Source organism: Seriola dumerili, unplaced genomic scaffold (genome assembly GCF_002260705.1).
Source record: "Seriola dumerili isolate Sdu_G_001 unplaced genomic scaffold, Sdu_1.0 BDQW01000025.1, whole genome shotgun sequence".
NCBI lineage: Eukaryota > Metazoa > Chordata > Actinopteri > Carangiformes > Carangidae > Seriola > Seriola dumerili.
Window position 1 is genome coordinate 22,091,124 of NW_019174280.1, and position 12,820 is coordinate 22,103,943.

The window sequence follows — 12,820 nt, forward strand, 5'->3', positions numbered from 1 at the left end:
GACAGACTCGTAAACCGGTTCCTGACGTTAGTAGATTTGCTGCATCACCTCTGAGCGTCGCCAGCTGAGTAAAACCATCGGAGACGTGCGTACGACAGACACGAAGCTGCAGCCTGGAGCAAATTCTCATCTTCGTTTCACTCTTGATACGTTTGTACATGAAGCTCCATGTGAAGATTTTTGATTCAAGGTCGGTTCAGGTTACATTTGAACATAGAGATGGCTGCTGCAGCCGCAGCCTGCGACACACAACAACAACATTTCCAGCAATTATTCAATATTTTGGAATGAAAAACACCCCTGTGGAACAAAAGATGTTTTTCAGATGTTGTCTGACGTAGCTCCGCCCCTCACCTGACCCGAGACAAACCAGGAAAAAGATTGTTATCATTCATCACTAAAGAGTTGCTTGGTTGAAAAACAGTTGATCAGATTCCTCTGCACACCAAACTAACAACTTCCTCTGAGTGAGTCCAGCTACAGGAGAGACACTGCTGCTTCAACCTGCTGAGACTCCACACACTGAAGGTGAGTTTGACAAAAACCACGACTCAGAAAGTGAATTTTTTAGTAAAGTCAGGTGGGGAGCCACGACTGACTGTGCTTTCTGTTCTGCTGTGTTTTCAGCTTCACTCAGACTAAATGGCTTCCGGATTAGAGGAGGCGTTCTGCTGTGCGATTTGTCATGAGGTCTTCAGAGACCCTGTTCTTCTGTCATGCAGCCACAGCTTCTGTAAAGACTGTCTGAAGAGCTGGTGGAGAGAGAAACCAACACAAGAGTGTCCATTTTGTAAGAGAAGATCTTCAAAGATAGAACCACCTTTGAATCGGGTCTTAAGGAACCTGTGTGAGGCCTTCTCACAGGAGAGAGATAGGAAACATTCAGAGGGTCTCTGCAGTCTGCACTCTGAGAAACTCAGACTCTTCTGTCTGAACGATCAGCAGCCAGTGTGTCTCATCTGCAGGGATTCAGTAAAACACAGCAGCCACAGATTCAGACCCATTGATGAAGTTGCTCGACAACAAAGGATGAAATTTCGGGAAACTCTGGAGCCCTTAAAGAAGAAGTTAAAGGGTTTTGAACAAGCTAGAGGGAACTGTGATCAATTAGCAGACTACATTAGGGTCCAGGCCCGAGACACAGAGAAGCAGATTAGGGAGCAGTTTAAGAAGCTTCACCAGTTTCTAGAGGAGGAAGAGGAGGCCAGGATCACTGCTCTGAGGGATGAAGAGGAGCAGAAGAGTCGGATGATGAAGGAGAAGATGGAGGCTCTGAGCAGAGAGATGGCAGCTCTTTCAGAGACGGTCAGAGCCGCAGAGGACGACCTGAGAGCCGATGACGTCTCGCTCGTGCTCAACTACGATGCTGCAGTGGACAGCCTCCAGCAGCGCCCCCTGCTGGAGGATCCACAGCTGCCCCCGGGAGCTCTGATAGACCAGGCCAAACACCTGGGCAACCTGACGTTCAAGATCTACAACAAGATGAAGTGCATGGTCTCCTACAGTCCCGTGGTTCTGGACCCAAACACTGCTCATCCCAGATTCCACCTGTCTGAAGATCTGACCAGTGTGAGTCGAGGATGGGAACAGCCACTTCCCGACAATCCGGAGAGGTTCATCGGCCTCATCGTCCTGGGCTCGGAGGGTTTTAACTCGGGGAGTCACAGCTGGGACGTCGAGGTTGGAGAAAGTGCACGCTGGACACTGGGCATTTTAAGAGAGTCATTCCAGAGGAAGGTGCGCGGACAGACTGGATGCTGGAGAATAAGGCTGTCTGAAGGCGAATACTCGGCGTGGTCACCGAAAGCTTCGCCCACCGTTCTCCGAGTGCAGAGGAAGCTCCAGAGGGTCAGAGTGAATCTGGACTGGAACAGAGGAAAGCTGTCATTCTCTGATCCCGATACTCACACACATATACACACCTTCACACACACTTTCACCGAGAGGATGTTTCCATTCATTTTAAATGGCGATCACCTCTCAGTGAAGCTCTTTCCAATGAGTGTGTCTGTGACAGTGGAAGAGAACAGTTAGCGATAAAGAGGATGATTATATTAAGATATGTTTACATAAAGGGAAACATCATTGAATTTAATTTCTTATTTCCTGTTTGCTGTTACTTAGTTTGACAATTTGCTTTTTGTATCTGACCTGTTAATAAGTGAATTAATTTTACTTAGCTTCTGTTTTTCATGATTGATTCAATGATTAGCCTTTTCTCTTTTTATCAAAACTGTATCACTTTAAATTTTTGCTAACTTTAGGCTTTGCATTATAGTTTGTAATGTTTATTTGTACAAATGGAGTATGTACTGATACAAACATGTAGGTACAGAGCAAAATATGAATTTAAGGACTAATAATCTTGGAACTTAAAGCTGATCTGTTTAGGAACAAATCATGTTACTTTTTTATATTTTACTGTTTAGAAAGATTAATATATTCATAAATATATCTGTCATGTTTTTGTTTTGTTTGTACTTTGTGAAACCAGCTGTTTGTCTCTTCCTGTTGGGGAATCTGTGCTGGACTTTAATTTTTATTGATAAATAGACATCTTGTATATTATATACAGCTCAAATAAAGTATTTGAATTGTGAAATTTATTGTGAAAAAGTTTTTTATGCCTCCACGCCAGCGACAGCCAGAGCCGGAGGGATGTTGTTTACGGATTGTCTGTCCTTTCACTAGGACTGAAGGATGAACTGAATAGATTTTAGGGGTTAAAGGTCAAAGGTCAAGGTCACGGTGACTTGACAAAACACGGTTTTGGCCTTGTGAATGCAATATCTCAGTCTTGACTCAGCAATTATGCCAAAATTTCACACAAATGGTTCATATTTTCTCTGACTGGATAAACAGGGATGTAATCTGAAACTGAGTGGCGGAGGGATCCGACCACGAGGAGGTGATTCTAGTATTAAATCTGAATTTAGTTGTTTTTTCTTTTCTTTTCTTTTCTTTTTTTTTATAAAAGCTGATGTTAATGCTGACTCAGCTACTTTAACAGAGCTGATTGTCATCACATAATCGTAACTGTCCCATAAAACCAGGAGGAGCAGCAGCAGCCCACATAAGTGAAACCAGACACAGATTTTAATGATAAAATGAATTCAAAAAACATTTTAACATGTCGTAATGTTGATGTTCCTGTTTTTCCTTCACTCATCCATGTCGAGAAGTCTTAACACACAACCTGCCATTGTTTGAATATCAGCTGATAAGCGTGAGTTGTCACCTGCACGTCTAGACCTGCACATACACTTATACAGGAGCCCGGATCATCGAGTCCTGAGTGTATCTGCAGCTATCTCTGGGTTTGACTGAGCTAAAATGGAACCATATCTGCAGATCCTGTGATACTTGGTTTATTTTAAGAAGTTCTCCTGATATACATCTGACATTTTTTGTAATATTAATTCCTAAGTATTTAAGTTGAAACTTTAAAAGGAAAATGTTCAAAAGTTTGTTAATCAGCTAGCTCATTGATTGGGAACAGTATATTTTCACTGATATTGAGCCGATATCCTGATATTCAACCAAATGTTCTTAAAAAAGAAATGATCTTACAATTTATACAATGATAAAATATCCACTTTATGCCCCCCCCCCCTCCTCCCCCGCTCCCATAATAATCACATGAGCTTCACAAAGCGATTGCGAGGGGTTGCCCTGTCCAGTAGATCATGTTAAAGGATAAAGTAGTCTGACTTAAGCTTATTTGTTGGTCAAATCCTGATTTTATAACTGTGACATCATCTGACAAAATCACCACAACACATAAATGAAAGGCAAAGACTGGCTTCAGTCAGTGGTTTCATGGCTACCACTGCTCATTACTTGGCTTCACCACTATGGTCATATATGTAACCAAGACATCTGCTGAAAAAAACAAACAGATTTAGTCCAGATTTAATCTAGATAGAAATCTTTTTACCTGTAACTCCCCGAGTCAGTGCTCACCAGGTAGATCTGGTCAGGAAATAAGATTTTTCTAAAAATGTGATGATTTTTTTTGCTGATTTTGTTGCTTTTTTTTTTTTTTTTTTTGCTGATTTTGTTGCTTTTTTTTTTTTGCTAATGTTGCCACTGTGATGTGACACACAAAAAAACAACGTCCCACCATGAGCATTTTCAGCACACAGTGATGTAGTCCAATTAATTTTCAAATGCATCCAACAATGATGCTGCAGCTCACCCTCGGCCACTTCAGTGCTGATCTTAGTGGCAGGTTTCCAGAGAAGACAAAGCCTCAGGCATCAGGGGCTTAGGAGAAAGGAGTGTTTTTGTTTGGACCCCTCAAAGGGGCCCAGAGGCCGTCTGTCCCTCCCTATCTCCCTTCTGTCCGGGGGGGGGGGGGGCAATGTGACTTTTGACACCAGGCATCTGTTGCATTAACCAGAACCTCTCTCTGGAGTCCATGTGGCAAACTAATACTGTACCAGCAACCACCCCCACCCACCACCCACCACCCCCTCCCCCTCAGTGGCTTCTGACCCGCGACACACGGCCCACACTTCTCAGGTTAATGTCAAACAAAACATCAGAGGGTTCAATTCACTTTTACAGGGCAGAGTTTAAACTGAGTTGAAGAAAAGTTTGTCTACATTTACAGCTTATTTCACTGCAGGCAATTAGTTAATGACTCCAACAACGTATTTATAGTGACCGTAGATACGTTTGTCAAAGGACGAATACACTGTCGTGTTTCCCTAAAAAATATCCTGTAAAGCTACAAATAAAATCTGTAGTTAATCAATCTGCGGATTCCCTCAGTGCTGCCAGTCATTGTCAATCTGGGATTTTCCTCTTAATTAAATAAGGTGTTTCTGTTTTTTGTTTTTTTTTTCTTCATTTTCTTGCTCTACTGAGTAATTCCCGTTCATTAACGGCTCTGCTGTGATTAATGGCTCCGTTTCAAGCAGGCAGCGTGCGGCATCTGTTGTCCTCTCGGTCAGGGGGAGGCGCAGTCCTTTTGAACTTGTCGGGGCAGAGATCTGGCCATGTGGACGGCAGCGAAGACAGTGGAATAATAACCAGGGAAGAAAAATGAGCAAGGAGTTTATTCAGCAGTCAAAATGACCACGAGTCTGTTCGTAAAGGAACCATCTTGGGTTTTAGCTCGATTGTTTTTAACTGCTGAAATTTCTCACAATGCAGTCACAACTTCAGTGTTACGTTCAGATTAAGGACAGATATATTTTCATCCATTTTATTCTAGAAAACACAGACTCTGTGTCACCGGGAGAGTGGCAGTGATCCTTAGCACTCAAATTAAACCTTAAAAATCTTGGAGAGAACTGTCCAGTACCTCCATTATGAAAAGATGCGGTGTCCCTTTTTGTGTTTCCACCACTCAGTGAAAACAGGAGAATCAACATCTGATTGATAAATCATAAACACAATTGATCTTAAATGTTTATAAACCTTTGCGAACAGGCACAGACAACATATGTATCATATCATGTTATGTTGATTTCTGACTGTCAAGAATGTCCGCCCATAAAAAAACGACCTCATAGATCGTCTGTGCAGCAGCTCTGTTGTTTTGTTTGGGGACCTCACAGGAACAAAAGGGCAAGTCATGTGATGTTGTCTATAGATCGAGAAAGTCCATGTGGGGAGGAAGTAGGAGTGGATGGATGGGTTCATTTCCTGTATCAACCCAATTCTCAGCATTGTTTCTTTTAACCAGAACCTTTACTGTGTGTTTATTATTGTAACCATGACTATGAAGGTCCTCTAACCTCAATGAAGTAATTATTTGAACCCAAACCACTGTCTTGTACCAAACCATGTCCCTTCCATAACCTTAACCAGTGGATCTTATAGGAGGTTTAGGGATAAAAAACTTCTATGGTCGGTTAATTCAAGCACATTTTACCTGTAGTTAGTTATAGTGAGGCTTAAGGATATTTGTTAGATGGTGCAGTGTATTTGTGAGGTGGCCACAAACATGACTCCAAATGAGCATTAATGTGAAGAGTGATTTGAAATTTGCTAGCATGTTAGCTTTCACAACTTTAAAAGGTAATAATATTATATGTCGGTGTTGTGGTTACTGCTAATTCTGCTGCAAACAAACAAACAAACAAGTGGCCAAAAAAGTATCATAAACAAAACCCTGGCAGTCAGCAGTGAACACCACTAAGCCCCACCCCTCTGCAGATGCACCCCAGAAATGCTAAAGCAACATGTAAACTTACACCACTGAGAAAAAAAACAACTTAGTTTTAACTTTTATAAACTTTCAATAACATCTCAGTCTTCCTTGACAGATGGAGTTTGTAGAAGACTGTGAGGTGGAATTGAAAGCTCAGTAAAAAAAAAAAGTAAGAAGGTGGGCGTTGACCTTTGGGAATACTTAATGTTCCCAAAGGTCAAGTCTGGGCTTCCATTCTCAAAACATGCCTGAGACACCCCCATGTTTAGTCCTGTCCATCTTCATGTGGCCACACACCTGGTCTGTTAAGTATCTACTCCTCTCTCTCTCTCTCTCTCTCTCTCTCTCNATGGTCATATATGTAACCAAGACATCTGCTGAAAAAAACAAACAGATTTAGTCCAGATTTAATCTAGATAGAAATCTTTTTACCTGTAACTCCCCGAGTCAGTGCTCACCAGGTAGATCTGGTCAGGAAATAAGATTTTTCTAAAAATGTGATGATTTTTTTTGCTGATTTTGTTGCTTTTTTTTTTTTGCTAATGTTGCCACTGTGATGTGACACACAAAAAAACAACGTCCCACCATGAGCATTTTCAGCACACAGTGATGTAGTCCAATTAATTTTCAAATGCATCCAACAATGATGCTGCAGCTCACCCTCGGCCACTTCAGTGCTGATCTTAGTGGCAGGTTTCCAGAGAAGACAAAGCCTCAGGCATCAGGGGCTTAGGAGAAAGGAGTGTTTTTGTTTGGACCCCTCAAAGGGGCCCAGAGGCCGTCTGTCCCTCCCTATCTCCCTTCTGTCCGGGGGGGGGGGGGGAATTGGATCTTTTGACCACCAGGGCATCTGTTGCATTAACCAAGAACTCTTCTCGTGGAGTCCATGTGCAAACTAATACTGTACCAGCAAACCACCCCCACCCACCACCCACCACCCCCTCCCCTCAGTGGCTTCTGACCCGCGACACACGGCCCGACACTTCTCCAGGTTAATGTCAAACAAAACATCAGAGGTTCAATTCACTTTTACAGGGCAGAGTTTTAAACTGAGGGTTGGAAAAAGACAAAGTTTGTTCTAACATTTACAGCTTATTTCACTGCAGGTCAATTAGTTAATGACTGTCCAACAACGTATTATTAGTGACCAGAGATACGTTTGTCAAAGAACGAATACACTGTCGTGTTATTCCCTAAAAAATATCTGTAAAGCCTACAAATAAATCTGTAGTAAAATCAATCTGCCGGATTCCCGTCAGTGCTGCAGTCATTGTCAATCTGGATTTCCTCTTAATTAAATAAGGTGTTTCTCGTGTTTTTGTTTTTTTTTTCTCCCATTTTCTTGCTTCTTAACTGAGTAATATCCCGTTCATTAACGGCTCTGCTGTGATTAATGCTCGTTTCAACAGGGAGCCGAGCGTGCGGCATCTGTTGTCCTCTCGGTCAGGGGGAGGCGCAGTCCTTTTGAACTTGTCGGGGCAGAGATCTGGCCATGTGGACGGCAGCGAAGACAGTGGAATAATAACCAGGGAAGAAAAATGAGCAAGGAGTTTATTCAGCAGTCAAAATGACCACGAGTCTGTTCGAAAAGGAACCATCTTGGGTTTTAGCTCGATTGTTTTTAACTGCTGAAATTTCTCACAATGCAGTCACAACTTCAGTGTTACGTTCAGATTAAGGACAGATATATTTTCATCCATTTTATTCTAGAAAACACAGACTCTGTGTCACCGGGAGAGTGGCAGTGATCCTTAGCACTCAAATTAAACCTTAAAAATCTTGGAGAGAACTGTCCAGTACCTCCATTATGAAAAGATGCGGTGTCCCTTTTTGTGTTTCCACCACTCAGTGAAAACAGGAGAATCAACATCTGATTGATAAATCATAAACACAATTGATCTTAAATGTTTATAAACCTTTGCGAACAGGCACAGACAACATATGTATCATATCATGTTATGTTGATTTCTGACTGTCAAGAATGTCCGCCCATAAAAAAACGACCTCATAGATCGTCTGTGCAGCAGCTCTGTTGTTTTGTTTGGGGACCTCACAGGAACAAAAGGGCAAGTCATGTGATGTTGTCTATAGATCGAGAAAGTCCATGTGGGGAGGAAGTAGGAGTGGATGGATGGGTTCATTTCCTGTATCAACCCAATTCTCAGCATTGTTTCTTTTAACCAGAACCTTTACTGTGTGTTTATTATTGTAACCATGACTATGAAGGTCCTCTAACCTCAATGAAGTAATTATTTGAACCCAAACCACTGTCTTGTACCAAACCATGTCCCTTCCATAACCTTAACCAGTGGATCTTATAGGAGGTTTAGGGATAAAAAACTTCTATGGTCGGTTAATTCAAGCACATTTTACCTGTAGTTAGTTATAGTGAGGCTTAAGGATATTTGTTAGATGGTGCAGTGTATTTGTGAGGTGGCCACAAACATGACTCCAAATGAGCATTAATGTGAAGAGTGATTTGAAATTTGCTAGCATGTTAGCTTTCACAACTTTAAAAGGTAATAATATTATATGTCGGTGTTGTGGTTACTGCTAATTCTGCTGCAAACAAACAAACAAACAAGTGGCCAAAAAAGTATCATAAACAAAACCCTGGCAGTCAGCAGTGAACAGCACTAAGCCCCACCCCTCTGCAGATGCACCCCAGAAATGCTAAAGCAACATGTAAACTTACACCACTGAGAAAAAAAAACAACTTAGTTTTAACTTTTATAAACTTTCAATAACATCTCAGTCTTCCCTGACAGATGGAGTTTGTAGAAGACTGTGAGGTGGAATTGAAAGCTCAGTAAAAAAAAAAAGTAAGAAGGTGGGCGTTGACCTTTGGGAATACTTAATGTTCCCAAAGGTCAAGTCTGGGCTTCCATTCTCAAAACATGCCTGAGACACCCCCATGTTTAGTCCTGTCCATCTTCATGTGGCCACACACCTGGTCTGTTAAGTATCTACTCCTCTCTCTCTCTCTCTCTCTCTCTCTCTCTCTCTCTCTCTCTCTCTCTCTCTCTGTGTGTGACACTCCAGCCTCTATTTACAATTAGCAGTGATCAACAGGCTCATTCGGCCTGACAAGGTAATACAGTAAACCACTGTGAAGGAGCTGGAGGAGGTTCTCCAGGAGCCGGCCTGCTCACTGAGCCAGAGAAACCTGTCAACTGCACCATTAAGCCAGGCACAACAACCGATAAATCTGCTGGCAGAGATGTGTTACAGATGTCTAATTCCACACACCAGAAAGACGGGCAGGATGAGAGCGAGCCAGCAATAAATCTCAGGCCACGCCTCTTCTTCCCAGTCTTTATGTCACGTTTCCTTTATGTGAACGCAACATGATTGGATCTGACACTGGAATCAAGCCAGAGTCCCGTGTTTTAAGCACTACTTATCCAGTAATTTAAAGAGATAAATCACTGAATGTTTAATGTTCATATTGTTCATGTCCCAGAGCACTGAACCCAGTATTAAGTGCTTGTGAGCAGGAAATTAAACGCCTACTACCGCAGTCCTGGCACCGTTCCTTAATATATTACTTGCCAGAAAATCTGTAAAGAATGACTCTGACTCTGAGCTAGATCGGCACATTTCCATCGTACCCCACCCTCCAACTTCCACGGTAGAACACCTGCATTTCCTCTGTGTCCGGATAAAATGCTTCTTATAATGGCGTCAACAATGACTCCAGTTGGGGCCACCCTTACAAAATGTACTAAATCTATTAAATGGGGGGGGGGGTTTCTGAAAATTAAAATATCTCACTTACACCTGATTTAAATCATTACAAACCTGTCCCTCCAAGAAAACAGGAGGTGGACGATTTCATCTTCAGAAAGAGGTGCGGTGTCTCTCACAGAGGTCGGTTCCTCCTTTGGTAGGAAAGTAAAGACGAATTAGTCAAAAGGAAATGGAATACGAGAAGCCATGGGCCTCCTTTGTGACTGAGCAGTTTGTAATTAAAACCTAAATGAGGGTGAACTTCATCAGTAAGAGAAGAAGAAACCGAAGGTTATGGGTGTGATATCCCAGGACACGTAGTCTGACAGCACGAAACAAAGATTTAAATGGTGAGTTAATGAGTTTTTCTTCCTCTGTCTCAAGGGTGGACAGGCACCTATTAGCCCGAGTCATCACAAAGCTGTGTTTGTCTCCATTTTCTTATCAGATAATCAGGTTATGATCCTCTCACCCCGTCCAGACTATGATGTCATGCTTGCCAGACCAAAAGCAGGAAGAAGAGCTCAATCTCCTGGTCATTATATTACAGATAAATGGCAGAGCAGCCAATGAAAACACAAGAGTCCCAGCAAATCCAATCAAGCTCCTTCACTGAATGTGGTTTCATGCAGCCGTGGAGTTAATGTGTTTGCAGTCAGACCTGGCTGCCCGTCCCTTTCTCCTGAGCTATCCACCATCTGCTGCTCTTTTGGACGTTGGGAGGACCACATTTGTCTCACTGCGTGCTTGGGCTTGTGCGTTACTACTCTGGAAGACAAACATGAACCCACAGCAGAGAATAATGAGCAGAAAATGTTTGAAAAGAGACACAATTTCTCACAGCGTGTTAAGTAAAACAAACCATTAGCAATTTAAAGCATTAGCAGCAGCTTTGTTCTTAGGTTTTCCAGTACTTTGTAGATGGCACCACACTAAAGAGCAGCCTGTCACAGCAGATCCTGATGTATTAGGATTGCTTTGATTTGATTTATACTCATGTGTTATGTGTTTTTGTGTAATCATAATTTATGTTATATTAACAGAAAACTATTTTGAATGTTGTCTTTTATCCAAGAATGATAGATTGCACATTAATACCCAGTTTTGGTGCGATTGCCAAGGTTTGATTATATTGGCTGCAGCTCAACCTGGAACAATGGAAAGCCAAGCAGAAAAAAAGGGGCATTTATAAAACTTAGTGTTCAATGCAGTTAGGGTTTTGTTCTGTATAAACAAAGACAAAACACAGAAGATAATAATATTCACATTTGAGAATAAATGCCACAGACCTTGTACTGAATGGAGATATTTTGGTTTCTCTGAGTGTTTTTACCTGAAATCTTAAATATTTTTATTTGATCACTGAGAAAACAGTCAGCCAATCAGAAGAGAGGCTCAGAGCCTCCTCTCTTCTGATTGGCTCACAGACCTGTTGTTACTAGAGCTCCAGAGAGAAACCTGAGAGAGGAGATGTAAAACTACACTGAGATAGTTTTTGGATCTTAAAACCACAAATATATCTTCTTATGGATCAACTCTTCAAATAAAACACAGAAGAAGAATAAAATATGGAGCTTTAATAAATGAGGAAGCGTTTATACTCTACGTTATCTACAAGATTTCCATTAGAAGATAAAGCAGAATAAGGAAGTTAAACTAAATGATCTATGTTTGCAAGAAACTTATTGATTCTCTACTTTTACTTATGTTTTCACATTAAAGGAAAAGGTCAGACCACGACCTATTCTGTCACGCTTTTTTTTTCCACATAATTACTCCCTTTCTCAGGGGTTTAAAAAAACATTTATCTTTCTTAAGTTCATGCGCAGCATATCCTGAGAGGATGTAAAGGTCTCCGACAAAAAGGTATCCAGAGAACCTCAACTGTGAGCAGATAAGCACCATAATCCAGCAGATAATGTGAGTGTAATAGCTACCTTTTGCATGGCTGTCTGAGTGTGAGAGCAGCAGCGATCCTCTAGAGCTTAAAATACACCTTAGGCAGTTTGGTTGTTTTGTTTTTATTTCTTTTTCCATGTCAAGTCATGTTTTATTCACACTGTGTCCCACTACAAAAATGTCACTGTGAACTGCGTTGTAAAGAAAAGTACATGCCTATCAATGTCATGGACGTAGTAAAAGAGCATATAAAGAATTTAACGGACCATCTATCACTGCAATGACAGGACCGTAATAACCACCTGAAGCTCCTTCACACCTCCGCTGTTTGACAGTGTTGATTTCAGTTTATTTTTTCTCTTTTGTTAATAACGCTCAGCTTTTTCAGACATATAATCCTTCAAGTTTTCACTATATCAAACATCATTTTGATACTTATAGCCAGTATTCTCTTAAAGAAGCCATTCAGTGTATTCTGTAACTATATAGTAAAGTAAAGTATGTTGGGTTTTTTTCTGTTATGTGTGGAAAAACTCAAAACCCAACCTGCAGCTTAGATCAATTCTCTCTGGACAATATAAAGGCATCAATACGTTTCTGATTGGCTGAAGGTTTTCTGAGTGATCGGATAAAAATATAGCAGATTTCAGGTAAACATTCAGAGAAACAAAATCCTGCAAGGTTTGGATGGTGGGTCCAGGTGGGCGGGGCTTGGTGACTGCTTTGTTGTGACATCACAAAGTTCCAGAAGTCCTGACGGCTGGTTTTAAGGCTCAGTTTCTGAATACAGGCTGTGTGCATTTCTCTGTGGACTGAGGCTTTGATACTTTCACAGTATTAATATAGAAGCTAGACCTGATCTATAATCACACTACACATCGACAGAGACCTTTACACTGGATGGGACCTTTAAGAAATCATAGAGGATATGAATGATCTTGTCCTCTGATATATAAAAGGTTAGTGAGGCTCAGAAATCCAGTTGTACAAATCCAGTCTCAGATTATGTTACGTAACATAACAGTATGT

At 41.4% G+C, this 12,820-nt stretch overlaps 1 protein-coding gene across 1 annotated transcript; it reads left to right on the top strand.

Annotated features, from left to right (window-relative positions):
• Positions 1–389: 389 nt before the first annotated feature.
• On the top strand, positions 390–2,565 carry LOC111240357 (tripartite motif-containing protein 35-like). Its single transcript, XM_022770342.1, has 2 exons — positions 390–528; positions 628–2,565. Exon 2 carries the CDS (start codon positions 643–645, stop codon positions 2,032–2,034), a length of 1,392 nt encoding a protein of 463 aa, XP_022626063.1. The 5' UTR covers positions 390–528; positions 628–642; the 3' UTR covers positions 2,035–2,565.
• Positions 2,566–12,820: the final 10,255 nt, after the last annotated feature.

Bases quoted from the DNA above. Each gene is read 5' to 3' on its own strand.
- LOC111240357 (XM_022770342.1), top strand. From the start codon at position 643: ATGGCTTCCGGATTAGAGGAGGCGTTCTGCTGTGCGATTTGTCATGAG.